This window comes from Nothobranchius furzeri, chromosome 4 (assembly GCF_043380555.1).
Source record: "Nothobranchius furzeri strain GRZ-AD chromosome 4, NfurGRZ-RIMD1, whole genome shotgun sequence".
Taxonomy (NCBI): Eukaryota; Metazoa; Chordata; class Actinopteri; order Cyprinodontiformes; family Nothobranchiidae; genus Nothobranchius; species Nothobranchius furzeri.
In genome coordinates this window covers 57,346,917-57,366,449 of record NC_091744.1, presented here as the reverse complement: position 1 = coordinate 57,366,449, position 19,533 = coordinate 57,346,917, and the positions used below count along the sequence as shown (strand labels likewise).

The following is a 19,533-nucleotide window of genomic DNA, read 5'->3' as shown; positions in this document are numbered from 1 at the left end:
TTTCCCAACTCCCAACCCAAGTCACTCTACCTTAATAGAGATCAGAGAGTATATATATATGAGGACTGAGTCAGGTGGAGGGGAAAAAAAGGCACTTCAGAGTTACCCTCCATAGGGAGGGCAGCTTTGCTATGCAAAAAACACCTCAGACAGAAATGCAACAGACTTCAGACATTACACAACATAAGTGTCCACTAGGTGGGGAGGTAAGGTTGGGGACTCTCCACACATCAGCAGTGTAATCCATCCCTGAGCTCCAGGATTGAGCCAATATTCCTCATCAGTTCATTAATTTTCCGGTAAGCCAGGTAACCATTCAGGCCAAAAAGCAAGAAACCTGACACCAACACCACGACATCTTCAGAATCCTCTACAGACAGTTGAGAGAGGCGGATCAGGTTCCTCTGTATCCAGGAGTCCATGATATGCCCAGCTGGCTCTGTCCCAGAGGGGCATCCGGGAGCCCCTTCTCCCGTTCTCATCGTTGAAAAAATTCGCGTTGAGAGACCAACTGACCAGGTCCATTTTTAATAATTTCCAGTTTCCAGAAAAAATGCAGAAGTTCCGTACACCCAAAGACAGACAAAGAGCCTTGGGATAAGACAGGGAGGAGAGGAGGAAAAAAGCGTCTGTACTCTCCAAGAGCCGGAAAAGCCAGCAGTGCGCCCACTCTCCGCCAATCCTCCACCCCCAACAAGGTCAGCAGGCTAAACACTGTAACACCAGTAGAACCCAAAAGAACAAACATGGTCCTCCATTTCCATCCAGGTGCTTCCCCACTAACAACAGCTCAAAAACCCCAGCACAAACCGGTCTGGCAGTGCCGCATTGCCAAAAGTTAACAATAATGATGTGGACCCCTGGCACTGTGCTGCATGTTTTCTATGTTGCTGTCACAAACGTGCCTGGCGAGTGGAGCGGAGGTAGGATCCATTCGCGGGGAGGAAGACAGGCAGACAGGTGAGGATTTCGGACATCGATTTACTAACACACGCTGGACACTGAAACAACGACACAACATGGAACACAGGATAGAAGGGGTTTAAATACACGAGGAACGGGAGCTATGGTGATTGGGAAACAAGAGGCAGGTGGGAGCAATTAACGGAGACACAGACTAGAACCTAAGAGAAGACAGGACAGGGTGTGACAGTTGCCCTTTTAAACACCAGTGTTTCCACACACACCTGACTCAAATAAATGAGTGGTAAACAGGCATCTGCAGCACTTGATGTCTTCCTGAGGAGCCAATGTAAATCAGGTGAGACATGGGAAACATACAGGTCAGTGTGCCCTGAGGACCAGGGTTGGGAAACACTGCCCTGAAAGACTGAGTGCTTTAATAAAATTAAAGTTGCTTCAACAAAGTATTAGTTTAAGGGTGTGCACGCTTATGCAACCACATAGTCTTTTTGTTGTTGTTGTTGTTTGTTTTCTTCCCTCCACCTGAAGGATTTCAGTATTTTATTTTATTTTTTTCAATTGAGTGGTACAATTTATAGGACACAAAAAAAGGTGGAAAATGTTCTGAAATGATTTATTTTTGTCTCATTTTTGTACATAAATCCAATGTATTAGTCAACATAAGTCATTTCTTTTAAGATTTGAGTTGTTTTAAGATAGCAGCAGTCAACTTTTGTCTCACGTGAAACTGCTATTAGTTCATCACATCCACCAGAACTAAAATGTTGTCCATGTTTAGGTTGAACCAATAGCAATCTGAGGGAGATGGGATTAGCTCTATCTTGAGGTGTTGTTCCTTTTAACGACCAGTTATTAAGACTGATTAATTTTGACCTTTTTATATTTTTAAAAATCCAGCCAGGGGCAGTGCTGGTAGTAACAGCGTTTAAGTAGTATAACAACATTACAGAGTTATTTTTTTAAGTAATGGAGTAATCAAGTGAATTACTTTTCCCATCATTGCAATGTCATTACAGTTACTGGGTATGTAAAGTGGCGCATGACTCCATTATTATAAAGTGGTTGAATGAAGCACGTGTCAGTAGAGCATTAAACGACTCTTGAGCCGACCGGCGCCAAAATGAGTGACACTGGCTGTATCGCATTGCCATCCCACCCCGAGCTGGTGCCACAAATGGCAAAAATGAACACACAGCGTTGAACTCATCAGGGTGTTTGCAGATCAGAGATGAGTCTGCGAAAGCAGGGAGGAAAGTGGCATGCGCAAAATGCCCACAACAGTCATGGGATCTGTAAATATTTGTGGGGACGCATCTGTTAAAGATATGCAAAGAAAAATAAACAGCGCTTCAGAAGTTTGTAGAGATGAATGAAAACAGGACAGGCAAGAGGATACCAAGGCTTTGGCAAGTCGTTTTTACATTTAATCAACAATCAGACCTGTCTATATTTGCTATTCTATAAAACAATAATTTAATTTATCCTAGTACCAACTGTAATCGAATTAGTCAAATTGCAAATGAAGACACCAACAGCGATGTTGTTACTAGAAATGATAACTAATGATATCTATAATAACAGCTGCACTGGGAGGAATTAGGTTAGAGAAATCTGAAAATCCCTAAGTTACTTACTACAGTTACTTTGCTAAGTAACTAATTACTTTTACAATGTGGTAACTGGGTTACTAACTCTCTTAGTTTTGGGATAAAGTAATTTGTAACTATAACTAATTACTTTTTTTATGTAAGATGCCCATCACTGGCCAGGAGTGAATTTTATCCAGAAATCCCAGGAATGAATGACAGTCAGGTTGATATACAGTTCAATTCAGTTTATTTACAAGGCACCAAATCACAAGAGTCATCTCAAGACACTTGTGCCAATCAGTAACATGTATCCTATGTAAGGAACCCAGCAGATTGCATCGAGTCACTGACTGTGGCTCCATGGGTGAAAGCCTGGCCACCAGGCACTTGCCAGCATGCTCCTCATCCAGGCCTGGCTCCAGAGAGGGACCCCAGTGACCTGCACCTGGGCCTGTTTGCCACGGGTGACCCCACCAGCTTCAGATAAATTAGCTACTAGGATCATTTGGATCTCAAACTCCTCCACCAAGATTAGGTGACCAAGCGTTTGTTTCCGACGTGTTACACTTTTTCGACACTTTGGGTGTGAGAATGTGTTGCATATTGAGCCAGATAATCAACATTCACTAGACTGCAGTGACTTCCACTGGACTCTAAAGAGATTTAAGGTGCATGGGTTTCTTCTCTGGGTAGTACCCTGGAAGGACATTTGTTGTGATTGTAAATTAGCCATTTTGAATTGAAATGGTCAAAGAGGAGATTAATATCAGTAGAATCAGAATCAAAGGTGAATGGTAGGTAACCAAATAGACCACGAAAAAGGACAAATAGACTGGAGGACCTGTCAAAAGAAGCTGTCAAGAAGAAGTTACCCTCTGGCCTTAGGAATTCTCTGAAGGTGGGTAAGGAGATGAAGGTGTGGGCCACGGAGTGTGTTGGATCCAGAACACAGGCGATGTCATTGGGCTGACAGGATTTTACACAGCGCACCGTGTCAGAGCGTTCAAGCCTTGCTGCTCTGAAATAGATAAGAAAAACACAAACTCCAACAAAAAGACAAAATTTTAGAACAAACACGTGTGCTTTGACCTTTAGGCACAACCTATTTGTGGCCTACAGAGTCGATAACATTTGCTTTCTAAAGCTCACAATTACAAGTTTTTCCTGAGCTCAGCCCACTACATAATCAGGAACTCAGTGGGATTCCTCTCTAAAAGCTGCTGCACAAACACTGTGGACAAGACAGCATGAGTGCTGGATATAGCACTCAACATTAGGAATAATTAAATTCTGTGTGGTTAAGAAAGAATAATAATCTAAGAACAGCCACAGCTCAGACCTCAAAGCTCACCGAGACTCGCTCTTCCACTTATGCACTCTGATGCCCTCTTTCAAGCTGTGTGGGAAATGAATTACTACACTCACAAAGAATGATCCACAACCTGCTTAGGGAAAATATTTGGATTTGCTGAGCATCCCTAGCTTCACATCAGATAATCTCTTGAGGAGGATTTATGTGGCAAGGGAATGTTCTAAAAGACTCCTAAATTGTGAGCAACATGACTGGACAACTCCCCGTCGTCTCCCCAGGGCACCTCTTGTCCTATTTTTTAGGGCTTTGTTTATTCATCCTCAGACTAATCAGTGACAGGTTGGCCTTTACTGGCTCCTAAAGCTAACGCCACCTGGAGCATTACTTTTAACTTCCTGTCTGCTTTCGGAGATTCTTGGCAAAGGGTTTTACGCCATTAACAACCTCATTAATCAATCTCATTAATCAACAATTCATCTTTGAAACAATGAGACTTTCTTTTTAAAAATAAGCTTTTGATATTGAAATTCAACATGCTAAACTCATGCACAGCCTCCTGCAGAGGCGACAAGTCAGTTTGTGGTTAACGGGTTACAAAAACATGCAAGTTGCCACGTATAGGTCAGTTTAATGTGCTGGGGCAACCATGTAGCCACATGTGAGTCACGGGCTATGGATCTCTGGTGTTCCTCAGGGGACCCATCCACTGTAGCTCAAAGCCCAGGCCCAGCTTGGGTTGCAGGGCTCCTTTCATGGACAGCGAGGAGCGAAGCCCCTGACAAGAAGTCAAGCCACTACTATAGGGGCTTGTAATTAGCCATTAGCGGGTGGGTCCAAGTTTTGCTTTGGCCTTGTCCAAACCCACAAAATGTTCTCCCGGTTTATAATACCACTGCCTGAGCAGCAGAGAGAGCAAAGCAGGCCTCTAGAGGATGAGGTGAACACTGCTCAGATGGGGAGTGAATTTACGAGAGCATAGCGATCAGTAGTAAACGGCCCCGTTCTGCTTTTTCATTCCGATTTAAACATGTCTGCGTTTTTGTGCATCCGTTATGAACGTGCTTCTGAGTGCTTAAAGTCATGCAGACATGACTGCAATCACACATTGTCTTCAGCTCTCTCTGCCTGTGCCTCACGTGGCCAGGCCCAGGAGAAACCCCCAGTACTTTCAAGACCAGAAAGAAAAACACATCTTTTTGGATGAAAGTGTTCTGGTCAAGCTTAGAGCCTTATATTTTTTTGGTAATTATTATTTATAGTCAGCACATTGATAACGTCCCAACACAAACACTGCAGGGCATCATTCATTTTGTGTGTGGTGATGTTGCTGCACCACAAATTGTTCAGACCACCGGCCAGAGCCCAGAGCCCCATAACTCAGTGTCAAAGAGGAGGAAAAAACTCGTGTGCGCCGCTACTCTCTTATTTTAAGGATATCCCCACCAGGAACCAAGTGCATCCTTGTTGGCCTGACAGATCAGGACAGGAGGAACCCAGGACATCTGAATTTACAGTTAATAAAACCCACAGTCTTCAGCCTCACAGCATGTCAAACTATTCATTCCCTGACTCGTGCACATTCCCCCTTTCCTTCTTTTGCCACTGCATCCCATCGCGTGTCACTTACTCTGCCTTCATTTAGATTATCTGTCTGCTTTGGGGACTCCACCCACACCATGCAGTGGGAATCTGTGCATTTCACATTAAGTGCAAAATGGGAGGGAAGACCTAAAAGATGTGCATGAAAATAATTGCTGCAGAAAGATGTAAATGTGATGTGCAGTCACTGACATTTGGGAAGTGGGAGTAGCAATACATTCTGGTTTGTGACGTCAGTTTGGTTGTATAGAATTACTTTGATGCTGTGAATGGCGAAGAACTCAGAGCATAAATTACTGGGCTTTATATGAATAAAGTACTGAAATTATATCCCTTTTTCTACAATTTTAGACAAGCATTTGTGCTGAAAATGCCAGGGAAATTTATTTGACTGAGAATTCTTGCATTACTAAGAAAATCACCCTTTAAATAAAATTCCGTTATACTTTAGTCTTTGTTTGGGTATTAAAGGAACATTCTTTTATATTAGATCATAGAAAATACTTTTTTACGTAAATATGTGCAGTTTGTAAAAAAAAAAAAAAAAGACTGCATGCACAGCTGCATTTCCTCTTTGCTGGAGCTGCTGCAATGCAAGTAATCTGAAACTATGAGGAAAATCTTCATGCCTACAACTGTGACTTGGCCTCCTCACATCCTAACTGCTGCCTTTTGCTGCATTTGATTAAAACCCCCACAAAGTACTATTATCAAGAACTGGATTTGACTTGAACATGTGTTATTTCTATCTCAGTTTTAATAGAAAAGCGTTCATCCAGCACAAAACCATAAAATACTGCAAAATGTCAGACTTTATCATGCAACCATCATCAAATTACACTTACTTGTAGACATACATGGGCTGTGAACATTTGATGATTTTACCCTAAGCTAGAACGCCACCTACAGTAGTGGCTTTGCCTTAACTGCAGCAGAAACAGATAAGAATGTAATCACTTTGACTGAATGATGGTAAAACACCTGAAGCTGTGCTTCTTTTTTCTGATTCAGTGAGTTTTCAGTCTGAAGAAATGATGCGTTGCATTTCAGATGTATCTATGTAATCCATAGCTGCATCTCAAATCTTCACTTGTTCTCTTTCTGTTCTTTTTATGAATAAATACGTTTTGAACACCGTTTTGTTGCATTTGTGCTTTGGTTTGAGTTATGTAAATAAACACCTTTGGGATACACTCTAATACAAACTAGATTTTTAGGTAATGAGCGAAATAGTTTAACTGCTGTTTTGGATTTTAAAACCATCTGAGCTTTAAGAGTCATTAATAATTTTAAGAGACTAATGTCTTGCTGTGTGCTCCTGTTTGCTGGTCTCATACAATGACATTTATGTATATTTTGATTGTTGTTGCCAACATTCATCAAAAACGTTTCAGGTGGTTACAAACCCCTGTCTCAGGTTGTCCTCTTGCTGACTGTACCAAATATTTCTGTATTTAAACATGCGGCATCTGCTGAAATGGTCTCTGGACATTTTTAGGATTTCTTAATTATTTGGAAGCAGAGACATCTGGCTGTGGATTCCTCATATACGTGGTTTTTTATATAAATGCCTGTTTTATATGTGTTTGTGTGGGCTTTGATGTAGCTAATAATGTCTTAATCTAGTTTTGTCTGTTCGGGGCAATCTCAGAATGGGTTTTTTGGGATGAAATGAAAAAAATGTGAATTGCACTTTGCTATTTTGTAATGGTTTCCCTGGACCCTGCATGGGACCCAGCAGGAGCAGATTTTTTTATACTTGTGCATTTTCAGGACCCTTACTGTCGGCATGTTTCTCATTCTACAGTGACTGATGGTCTGTTCCTGTTTTGGCTGAAACGCTTATTGTTGCAGGCACTGTGTCTAGTATCCTGTTGTATTGCATGAAAAGTTTCTACTGAAAATTTGAACACGTAAAATATACTTAACTCAATATGCGATACGCAAACATTTCAGTCGTCCAGATTAATCAGGATGAAACAGAATGCAACTTTCCAGCATCTACGACTGATATTTTATTACAGGGCTACTTCAGATGTTTTGAGCGTGTTTTCTGCCCCTGTTGTAGATTGCTCTCAGACCAACCTTGGTTTGGAGAAAAAGAGATGGGTCTTGACCAGATTGATAAGTTAAAAGCAGAGCTAACACCTGACGTGATTGCTACTGTTTTTAAACAGTTAATCTCCAAAAATGAACAGCAGGTTATGCAAAAACTATTTTATGACTCTTTATTGTGGCATCAAATATGACAGTCATTTTGATCTCCACGAAACAACATATCAGTTTGCTTAAAATGTGGACTCTGGGTAGTTTAAACCATTAAGGTGAGTAATTTGTTATTTTACTTTGTATTTCTCCATATTGAGGTTATCCAGCAGGCTATCCACATCAGAAAAAAACATATTTTGCACCAAACTCAGCTTTATCAGCTCTGAGCTGTCTTTATCTCGACACCCCTTAGAGTGACATAAACCCTATTTATTTTCCTATATGTAAATACAAATACCTCTAGAGCAAGGTCTCCTTTACTATTAAAATCCATCATGATTCTCTTAGATTCAATCAGCAAAGCTAATTTTTGTGTGAAAAATCATTTTTAACAGTGAAAAAACAAGTCCTAACCTAACAATCCTAATCCACTCCTCTATTTATTCTAGTAGGGGATTATATGGTACTCTGGGTTCATCCTGGGTAGCAAACACCAGCACTTTAGCCAAAAATATGATGACCGAGCCATAACGACGCAGCCTCAACTCCAGAGACAGCTCAAAGTCCTGCGGCTTGTCGATGACCTTTGCCACCATCATTGCGCCACCGGTGAGCGTCCGCTCTGTCTTGAAGAAACCGTCGTCGTTGCCAGCAATGATAGCAATATGGATGTCATCGCCAGGCATCGTTTGGGAGGGGCCCATGCGGAAGATGGTGGTGGAGGCAGGGGTGTTGGTGGATAATGTAAGGTAGTAGTAGGTTATTCTCATTGGAATGTTCAGGCACTCAGGCTCATTGCATAGCAAACGTTCACATCTACTGCAAAGGAATTCAAAAAAAGAGGACAAGCAAGGGGTGGGATGAGATGGGATTAAAGATTGACAGAAAAAAGAGAGAATGGGTGTAAATTTCTTTGGCCGTGCATGGCATGCAGTTAAATGAACATTCACATGGAGCCATCTGTGGGACATGCAAAGAGGTCTGTCACATTTCACACGACTGGTCAGGATACAGTACCAAAAGGAAGTTTCATGTACTTATTCATGTAAAAACAAGAGAACATGCTATAGCCAAATCCTTTCTGAAATGGTTCCAATATGCAGTTTAGACATGCAGGGCATCAAAAGAGACATTGCCAAAGGTGTTGGTCACAGATGTGTTCACGCTTATCCAGTAACCCTAATGTAGACATCACGGTTCAAATACTCACGTCTGTCCAACTCGTCGGTAGTTGTGTGGACAGTCAAAGGACAGGCATCTGAATCCTCCCTGGATATTAAAGCAGCTCTCGCTCTCTGCGCATGTGTGTCTCCCCGTAACGCATTCATCAACATCTGTGTACACAGAGCATGGGCATGCTTGCAAATCACTCAACATAACATTTGCAATTTACACTAATCTAAATCAAGTATTCATTATTGTATGGCATAAGTCATCTGGAATACATGGTTGGTAGAAAACACCAGCAAACCCTTAATCATAACTCTACCCAAAGGGTCGAAAATGTTGGGATACAAAGATAACTTGAACACTGAAAAAGCCTTTGTGCCTTTCAGATTTAGGTCATATTGTTCAATTTAAAAGTTTTATGTCAGAAAACATTTTTCAAAATCAGACATATACAACCAGAGAAAAAAGTTTTTTAAATAATGATGTCATCTATTAAAACCAAGCTGGCTCTATGAAGAAAACGCCATTGCTCTCCTCCCTAAATCAAAAGTCTGTTAGATCCACTTCCCACTCTCTTAGTGAAGGCAATGTCAGTATTTTCAGTACACTCATTTCTGTCCAAAATAATTGAAAAAATAGTTAGTAGGAAACGACTGGAATTCTGAACACTCCTCAGTGTTAAACTCCTTTAACTCCATGTCTACTCCTGTCACATCTGGTGTTCCCCAAGGTTCTGTCCTGGGGCCTCTTTAATGTATCATCTTTCTCCTTCTACTTGGCAAAATTTTGCATAAATTTAATATTAATTTTCATTGCTATGCAGTCAATAATAAGTTCCATTTCTCCTCAAATCCCATCTCCTCGCTCCCACCTTCTTCCCTCACTGAATGTCTTAATGAAATTAAAACATGGTTATCTAACAATTTTCTTCAAACGAACAGTGACAAAATTGAGATTGTTTTCATTGGTTTATCTGAGGCAGTTTGTAAAGGGATAAAATATTTCTAACAACACAATAAGTAAGGGCAGTTTACCCTGGCAACTGCGCCCGTTAATTGCCAAGGTGTAGCCATTGACAGGACAGGAGCAGTGGAAGCTGCCTGGGGTGTTGTGACAGCGATAGGAACAAATATGACCTCCAGTGGGCAGGGCACATTCATCTATGTCTGTAACAAAAATCACAGAAACACACAAAAACTTAAACCAGAAAGCAAATACTGGATCTCTTGTGTGTGTGTGTGTGTGTGTGTGTGTGTGTGTGTGTGTGTGTGTGTGTGTGTGTGTGTGTGTGTGTGTGTGTGCAAATTTAAAAACAAGATAAATGTTTCATTTGAAAAAAAAGCTGTTGCATTAGGTGCGTTTACCTTCACAAGTCATGGCATCAATGTCACTGAGCTGGTAGCCACGCCGACAGTAACATTGGTAGGAACCATACACATTGGCACACTCTTGACTACACGGGTTGCTCTCACACTCATTTAGATCTACAACAAAAACATAATGGTCATGAATCACCCTAATTAGCGTTGTTTACACATAGCTCAATTAGGGATGCTGATATAAAGCCATCAAGGATGTAGATGTGTTGCAGATCTGCCAAAGACACGAGATCGTGAAGTCATCAGATTCTATTCAATAGGAAGTGCAAAAACTGAGAATCGTTTCTGACCAGCCCCGTTTAGATGGAGAACACTTTGAGCCTGATCTCTTTAGTGTTTGTTTATTTACAAAAGAAAGCAATTCCAAAGGTGAGTTTACTTGGTGATGATTTATGGTTTTAGCCTGTTAAAGGTGGGGATGGAGGTGTTTTCTGGAACTTTTTTTTTATTGCTTGAAAGGCTCTCCACTTAAAACAAATCAAACAAATCAATTGCTGCATTTTGTTAAAGCAAAATAAAACAAAACTAAAGTTGTTTAAAAAATGTGTAAGTAGCCTAGCAGCTAATGAATAAAGCACCTCATGGCATCAACCTGCAACCCCATACACCTCTGGCAGGCCCTTTTAACATTTAATCAGTAATCACATTGTTTAGCCTCATTTCTGTTTTCACATAGAAACAATATAATTGATCCTAGTCTAAGTATTATTCTTACTAGTCGTCAGTGTCATGGTCTGTGTCTACGTCTCCCTCATGAGTCTCCTTGTGTGCTCCATTTCCACCTAAGAATCCCCCTTATGTGTCTCTTTGTGTTCCTCATGTGTCCCCTGGTCTTCAGCCCTCCAGATATCTCTCCCAAGTCCTGTGTTCCTTTAGTCTTCCCCAGTCAGACCCCTCTGCAGTTTTTATAGTTTCAGCTTTTCATTTTATTAGTCTCTTTAGTGTGTTTTTTCCCTCCGGTATTTGTAGTTTTCCTTCCCCTTAGAATATTAGTTATGTGGTTGCTTTTCTTGTCTTTAGGTTTTACTCTTGGGTCATGTTAGTTTCCTCCCTGATTAGTTAATTACTTTCACCTGGTTCTCTCTCCACACACCTGCAGCCCATCATGCCAAAGTGTATATAAGCCCTGTCTTTGTCTCTATGTCTTGTCGGTCCATTGTTTGTGTCAGCATTGTTTTTGTGCTCTATGTGAGCTTTTGCCCCTCGTCTCGAGGTTGGTGTGCTCTAAGTGAGCTTTCGTACTCCTGTTGTTCAGGACTTGGTTTTTGGCTTCCTGCCCTTTCTGGATCTTTGGTTCATCTCCTAATAAAAGGATTTTACTTTTAAAACCACTCCTGCCTCGTGTCATCTGGGGTTTTCTGCATCTTGGGTCCTAACAACCTCCTTGCTCTCAACGTGACAGTCAGCAACAGCTTTGGGATTTAAGTTTGAGATAAGATAAATCCATAAAAAGCTAATAGGTGGCCATTTTAACACTTTCATATGAGTAGCAGATTGACGTTAACTTCTTAGAATCAGTGGCGATTTTCCAGTAGGCATAGGTCGGCGGCCGCCTGGGGCCCCCTTGTGTTGGGGGGCCCCCTAGCCCTGACCGCCGGCACCCCTCTGTTAATGCCACAATATTCTTATTACCAACCTGTCGCCGCATATGGGATTGGACATGCACACTTCTCATTACCATAATTCCTGAACAGTTCAAGATATCATTAAAATTCCAAAAGTGCTGAAAATATTAAAAATGGGGCCTTTCGTGCATATACAATACATTACGGTAGCCACCGGCATTCCATGTCTTGAGCGCAACGAATCACAGATTCAGAGACGTGCTGAGTTTGTCATCCAAAATGCTCCGTTTTATAACCTTTGAATGGCTGATCATATTCAAAAAATTCCAACAGTTCCTAAAAGTAAAAGTAAATTCTTTACAGTATGTTCTAATGGAAAACAGGCTTCAAAACAAACAGTTGTTTTCTGCTCAGTCCTGGAGCTCAACCTGTCTCACTTTAATATAGCCTAATATTGTTTTTGGATGGTAAAAAGTGCAGGGGTCAAAACTTGACTTTGGAAAAAGTGGAGGGGTCCCCCCCCCCCCCCCCCAACCCCCCCAAATAATTACATCCATGCCTAAAATTGGAGCCCATCCCAGTGGCTCCAATAAGAGAAAGAAGCTGCTCGCTTCATAGAAGCTTTTATCTTCACTTCTGAAAGTGATGTCGTTTTTAGATGTAAACATCAAAAGGAAGCAGAAAGGAAAGACAATGGAAAATGATTAAAGGGAGGAAAACATAAACCAAAATGGAAAATAGAAAAAAATAAACAAAGGCAAAAGCACAGGAACACTGACAGGAAAAAGAAAGCAGTGCAAATATTGAAAGCGCTCAAAGGGAAGGAAATACAGCAAAAAAAAGGAGGACTAATAAAAAAGGAAACTAACTCATGTCAGAAGAGGGGAGAGTTTCGCAAATCCAGTTAAAGGTAGGATTGGCCATGTCTGTGTTCGCCTTGGGCCCCCAACTTGCTAAATCCGCCTCTGCTTAGAATAATTCAAAAATATAAGTTTTAGGTAGTAAATGACAGATATTTATCCTGGTTTTTAATGTTTCACCAGGTTGTGACACACATATAGCAGATACCATCATCTCTGTGTTGCTGCTGATCACAGCTGCTCACTGAGTGACTGAAAAGAAATCAGTTTTGTGTTTGTTTTTTATATTTAATATTTTTGATAGAAACATTTTTGATTTTTAACAGCTTCCACATCATGTTACTATAGTCACATTTTATTTTGGTATTATATTTATAGTTGGTGTTTTTCTCTTTATTGTTAGAGGTTCCAGAAAGGTTGTAGTACTTTACCTTTTCGAGTTCAAGTTCACAGTTTTTTTTCAACACATCTGCATTGGTCTCTAGCATAAATTAATGCCTTGTGAGTTAATATCTTTGGAGAAAAGCTCTGGTGCTCCTGTTTCAGGAACAAGAATTTAGTTAGGATTTGGAGTTGTACTCTGTATCATGTACTGATATGCTGACATCTTGCCTCGGATCAGTTGGTTTTTCAGTTAACTTGCTCATGCTGGAGGCCCACCCTGCAAGTAGCAAATTAGATGGTGACAGCCATTTTCTTTATGTCCCCCCCCCCCCCAATAATTACTCTCTGAAATTTTACTGTTAACTCCCCCTCACCCCCCACTCCACCCCCACCCCCCAAAAATAATTTAAATGGGTTTTTTGCCCCACTAGGACCAAGCGGAAAACAACCACTTGTGTTGAAGCCTGTTTCCCATTAGAACCATCCATGAGCTCATCTAGTGGCTCTGCTGATACTTGCTAATGTGTGATTGGCCGTTCCTGCCACCTGTGTACTTCACAGTTCTGCATTCCTGACATTGCATAAAATAGCCTCTAGGCTGTAGTTTTATACATATCATATACATGTTTTGTATACTTACTGTAAAGATTCCTGCAAGCTGTAGGAAAAATATTAGCATAGCTGGCTAATATTAAAGTTAATTATTAGTTATCACATTTTTTTTCTTTATGGGCTATGTATCATTTCTTGATATATTTTTGCCAAAAAGCTTAGACTTTAGCTCAGCCAATAAAGCCTAAAATATGCCTAGTTTGAACAGCCTGGAAACATGACAAAGACAGGCAAGAAGTTTTATCTGGGACCACCTACTGCTCTAAATTTTCCATAGCTGTTAACAGACCATAAAAGCCTAATTATCCCTTTGTTCTTCCTGAAAATTTCAACAAAATCCCTCCAATGAGACATTTTGCTAACAGACAAACACACACTCAGACACAGGCTAATTGGGTGATATTAACATCCTCACCATCACAATTCCTGCCATCACTGGACAGTTTGAAGCCTGTTGTGCAGCTACATTGGTAGGACCCAGGGGTGTTCTCACACTTATGAGCACAGAGGCGACCAGGGTAGTGCCTGCATTCATTTATATCTAAAACACAGTTCAATTAAAGAGAGAAGAATCTGAAACCATGATTGAACTCCCGTCTTCACTTGAAAAACAAATGTGTGGTGGGAAAGTTGACTGTATTGAAATAAATACACACAAAGCTAAATCTATCTGCTGCTTACCTTCACAGAGGCGAGTGATGCTGTTGAAATTATATCCCGTTTCACACTCACAGCGATAGGATCCAAGCTGGTTGATACAAGCGTGACCCGAACAGACCTCCTGAGGGCCTTTACATTCATCGATGTCTGCAAAGAAGGACACAAACTACTTCCAGCACAACAGCCACCTGAATTACACTAATCAGGCATTACTCATGTAGAAAGCAGTATTCTTTTTTCTGTCATACCAACGCAGCGTGTGCCATCATCACTGAGGTGGTATCCTCGACCACAGTTTACAGAGTTTCTCTGACAGATGTAGGAGCCCACGGTGTTGATACAGATATGGCCTCTGTTGCATGGGCTTGTCTGGGTAACACACTCATTAATGTCTGAAAACAAGCAGGTAATACGCTAAATAATTATTCAGTTGCTTTTACATAGTATCATTTATTCTTACTTATGATCCAAACTTTGTCATCACCTTCTTTAAACTTGGTAGAGTCCAGCAACTTGTATGTTAACATTTTAAAGGGCCATTTTATTTATTTATTTATTTTGTTGCTATTTTCAGTCTGTAGCTAGTTGCTAGCTGTGTTCAAACTGAGTGTATTGCATCAGCCTGAGGAAGTTTGCAGCCGCAAATGAAACGTAGCGGGAAAACAGGTAAACAAAACTGCTCTGTGTCTTAACAAAGAACTGCAGCATGGAATGAGTGTATTGCTACAAGCAAATTTAGGTAAACATTGTTTATTTATTGTTTATTTTCCTAGAAGTTCATATTTAAGTCTTATTTTCAGAAACGGTAATGTCACTTTAAGAAAGACTGAATATCAGGCAGGAAGTTGTTGCACAGGCTGTAGAGAGAGTTAATCAGGAAGCAAATGCACATGGTACAGAGTGAAGATTTGTTACTCAAGTCAATCCAGCCGCATCTGCAAACATCTTGTGTTTTTGGTTGCATTGCAAGTATGTATTGATAGTTTAAGCTGCTGTGTGTTATTTTAGTTCATTATTTCTAGGAAAAGTTTGACAGATAATGACATAATTAATGGTGTGCAAACAATATATAGAGTATGCAAGTTAATAAGTGCAGTTGATGTCTGTGTTAAAGGAGCAATTTACTTGACTTTAATGGATGTGTTTACTTGTTAATGTAGAGGTTAAAAGAAAGCATAAAGCTGTTTGTAATGGAGGTTGCCACCACGACTGGCACCGGCCACCTTGCGACCACAGCTAGCAACAGCCGCCTCAACAATCGCAGAGTGGAACAAGGTCCACTCGGAGTCAATGTCCCCCACTGCTCTAAGGACGCGGTCAAAGCTCTGCCAGAGGTGGGAGTTGAAGACCGTCTTGACAGGTTCTTCTGCCAGGCATTCCCAGCAGACCCTCACTATGCACAAACAACAGTCAGGACCCGTTCTCTGACCCGAAGGCGCAGGGAAGCTACCCTCTCGTCCCCCCGGGGTAAACCCCAACACACAGGCAGAGAGTCTTGGGGCTAACAAAAAGCCAACCCCAACCCTCCGCCTCTCACCCGGAGCAACTCCAGCAAAGGAGAGTATCCACCCCCTCTCTAGGACTTAGGTTCCAGAGCCAATGCTATATGTCGAAGTGAGTCCGACTATATCTAGCCGGTACCGCTCAACCTCTGCCACAAGCTCCTCCTCCTTCCCCGCCAGTGAGGTGATGTTCCATGTCCCAAAAACCAGTTTTCTTGTCCGGGGATCAGACCGCCAAGGCTCCCGCCTCAGTCTGCCACCCGATCCACACTGCACTGGACCCTTCATGTTCCTCCTGCGGGTGGTTGGTCTACAGTTGGATGAGCCCATGTATCCGGTTCGGGCTGGGCCCGGCCAGGCCCCATGAGCGAAAGCCTGGCCACCAGGCGCTTGCTCACGGGCCCCAACCCCAGGCCTGGCTCCAGGGTGGGACCCCGGTAACCCTCCGGGCCGGGTACTCCGACTCTTTGAATTCACATCCATGAAAGATCCTCTGAACCGTTCTTTGTCTCACCCTTCACCTAAGACCAATTTGTCATGGGAGAACCTACCAGGGGCACAAAGTGCCCCAGACAACATAGCTCCTAGGATCATTAGGGCACTCAAACTCCTCCACCATGATAAGGTGACGTTCAAGGCGTGGTTTAACACCCAATTCAACTCCTTAAACCTGAGTGTCAATGGTCCCATTTTTAAAGCCTTTGGTATGACCCAACTGGGATTTGTCCCAGGGCAGACACTCCACCACTAGGCCACTGAATCATAGACTGGTGACTACATTAAATAAAAATGTCCACTTTTAAAATGTAAGATGCTGGAAGACTTGATGAAATTCCTTGAATGCTGGGAGTAATGGTGAGACTTCCTCCTATCTGTCAGTGTGTCCCAAGGCAACAGAAATTCCAAAATAGATGGCTTTGATATGAGGTTTGACCTGTTTCATTAGCTCTAATTTGTCATGGCTGAGAAAGCTGGCAACCTTCATCCAGTATACAACGCAGGTTTTACCACATAAAAGTTGCTGTAGATAATGGTGCAGCAGAATTTAGAATAAAACCCTTTTATATTTTCTTACCAATGCAGTTTCCAAGAGCATCCTGTATAAAGCCGTTCCCGCACTTGACCTTCGGAATGCAACGAAATGACCCTTGGGTGTTCTGGCACTCAAACTGTTGGCCACAGTTGTGGATACCAGTCTCACACTCATCAATGTCTGGATGGAGTCACAGGAGAGATGGTACTTTATGTAAATACTAACACAATCATGTGTCAAAGAGAAATGAGGGGAATGTAACCAACCTTTACAGTTGTTGCTCTCCGTGAGTTCATAGCCGGTCCCACAACTGACCTCTCTGATGCACCGGAACGCGCCCTCTGTGTTGATGCAGCGCTCGCCGACTCGACAGTTGCTGGATCCCAGCAAGCACTCGTTGATATCTGAAAAAGAAGAACAAATCATTTCACAACAACTTCAATCATTTTTAAGCTAACCAACGAAACAGTCAACTTATCTAACCTACAAACTCACTGCCCTTCCTTCAGGCAGAAGACTGAACAGTTCCAAAGCCCAGCTGACCAACAGTCTCTTCCCTGAAGCTGAAACACATGAATTCTGACCCTTAACACTGTCCCCTGCATTTAATCTGTGGTGGTGAAGAGAGAGCTGTGTTAGAAGGTGAAGCTCTCGATTTACCCGTCGATCTACGTTCCTACCCTCACCTATGGTCATGAGCTTTGGGTAGTGACCGAAAGAACGAGATCGCGGATTCAAGCGGCCGAAATGAGTTTTCTCTGAAGAGCGGCTGGGCTCTCCCTTTAGAGATAGGGTGAGAAGCTCGGTCATCCGGGAGGGGCTCGGAGTAGACCCACTGCTCCTCCACATCGAGAGGATCCAGTTAAGGTGGCTCGGGCATCTGGTCAGGATGCCTCCTGGATGCCTCCCTGGTGAGGTTTTCCGGGCACGTCCAACTGGGAGGAGATCTAAAGGTAGACCCAGAACACGGTGGAGGGACTATGTCTCTCACCTGGCCAGGGAACGCCTTGGGATTCCCCCGGAGGAGCTGGCCCAAGTGGCTGGGGAGAGGGAAGTCTGGGCCTCTCGCCTTAGGCTATTGCCCCCGCGACCCGACTCCGGATGAGCGGATGAAAATGGATGGATGAATAGGTTTAGTTGAAAACAACTGGACTTTTCTTGTTTCCCTTGAAGTTGTTCCCCTGTCTTCCAAGAAGCTTCTCTAGTTCTGAGGCGTAAGGTGTGGTCTGAAACAAACATGCTGATAGGGCAACCGGAGTCACTGGTGAGGTCATGCTTTTACTAACTGCACTGCTGGGGCTGTTAAGATCATCAGCACCAACAACACAACAGGAAGCAGCAAAGAGAGAGGGGCCAGGGAGTCCTGAGACTTTAATGACCTCACACCTAATAAGACTCCTACTCCAAAACCCAAGTTTCAGAACTGAAGCAGCTTGTTGGTTGAGAAGGGAAAAGTTTTCAAGGAAAATAAGAAAAGCACAGTCGTATCCATGGATGTACATGTTTTTCACTTTAGAAGGGGGGGGGGGGGGGGGGATCTTTACAGTATGTTCTAATGGGAAACAGGCTTCAGCACAAATGATTGTTTTCTGCTTGGTCCTAGAGCTCAACCAGTGTCAATTTAATATACAGTAATATTTTGCTTGGATGGTAAAAAGTGCAGGGGTCAAAACTTGACTTTGGAAAAAGTGGGGAGGACATGCCCCCCCCCCCCCCCCCGCGCCCCAAAAATCACGTCCATGGTTGTATCTCTCTAAACCTTCAAGATTACCATGCCCTGATTGACGTATTCTCTGCATTTACTTTGCTACAGTATGACTACAGGAGTTTAATGATGACTATTTATTTTAGTAATTCTTATCCCAATTAAGGCACATAACATGAGGCAGCTTTATTTATAGAGCACATTTCAAACACAGGGCAATTCAATGTGCTTAATAGTGAGGTGACGTTCACGAACAAATTGAATCTTTTGAACGGGTTTTCAAAGTGAACGATGAGAGCCAAGTACCTATAGAGAGCCGTTCATCATGTCATCCGGTAACATGTTGCTCTTGGGTGTCATCTGCATAACTATGGTAGGCGATGTTATTGTTTATGACCTGGCCCATTGGGAGCATGTAGAGCAGGGGTCAGGAACCTATGGCTCGCGAGCCGTATGTGGCTCTTTTGATGACTGCATATGGCTCTCAGATAATTCAGAGAAACCATAGTGTTAAACATAAAAAAACTGTCTCGTGCATTTTAACATCCATCCATCCATTTTCTACCGCACCTGTTTAAGCAACACATTCTCACTCCCAGCGCGTCAAAAACCAACGCTTGGTCAGCCACCCTCTGCGTCAAACCCTTGATGCCAAAAGTGCCATTTTTTGTCACTTATGTACGAAAAGGGGATTTTCTCCTTTCTGACTGCAGATCCTAATCCAGCATAAAATTGATGCGATGGGATGTCCGCTGCTGCTGCACTGAACCAGCGCATTTAACTGCACATTTTGGCTTCAATGAGCTAGAGGTGATGAGCAAATGTTGGTCTTATTTAAAATTGCACACAATTAGCTGTGTTCAGTGTTTACAAAATAAAATATATATTATAATATGTGTGTGTGTGTGTGTGTGTGTGTGTGTGTGTGTGTGTGTGTGTGTGTGTGTGTGTGTGTGTGTGTGTGTGTGTGTGTATATATATATATATATATATATATATATATATATATATATATATATATATATGTGGCT

At 42.2% G+C, this 19,533-nt stretch overlaps 1 protein-coding gene across 3 annotated transcripts in view; it reads right to left on the bottom strand.

The window, feature by feature from the left end:
• The window catches only part of fbln1 (fibulin 1), an 80,627-nt gene that overhangs the window by 38,579 nt on the left and 22,515 nt on the right, over nt 1-19,533 (bottom strand). The window contains exons 7-15 of one of the 3 annotated variants that reach the window (XM_054732868.2): nt 17,064-17,201; nt 16,840-16,977; nt 14,511-14,654; nt 14,284-14,409; nt 14,018-14,143; nt 10,167-10,286; nt 9,837-9,968; nt 8,843-8,966; nt 3,386-3,531 (exon numbers count right to left, since the gene is read on the bottom strand). In XM_054732868.2, coding sequence (XP_054588843.1) covers nt 3,386-3,531; nt 8,843-8,966; nt 9,837-9,968; nt 10,167-10,286; nt 14,018-14,143; nt 14,284-14,409; nt 14,511-14,654; nt 16,840-16,977; nt 17,064-17,201 — 1,194 coding nt within the window. Of the gene's footprint in view, nt 1-3,385; nt 3,532-7,638; nt 8,452-8,842; nt 8,967-9,836; nt 9,969-10,166; nt 10,287-14,017; nt 14,144-14,283; nt 14,410-14,510; nt 14,655-16,839; nt 16,978-17,063; nt 17,202-19,533 lie in introns of those variants that run through there. The other 2 variants (XM_015975129.3, XM_015975130.3) reach the window with 2 other exon arrangements.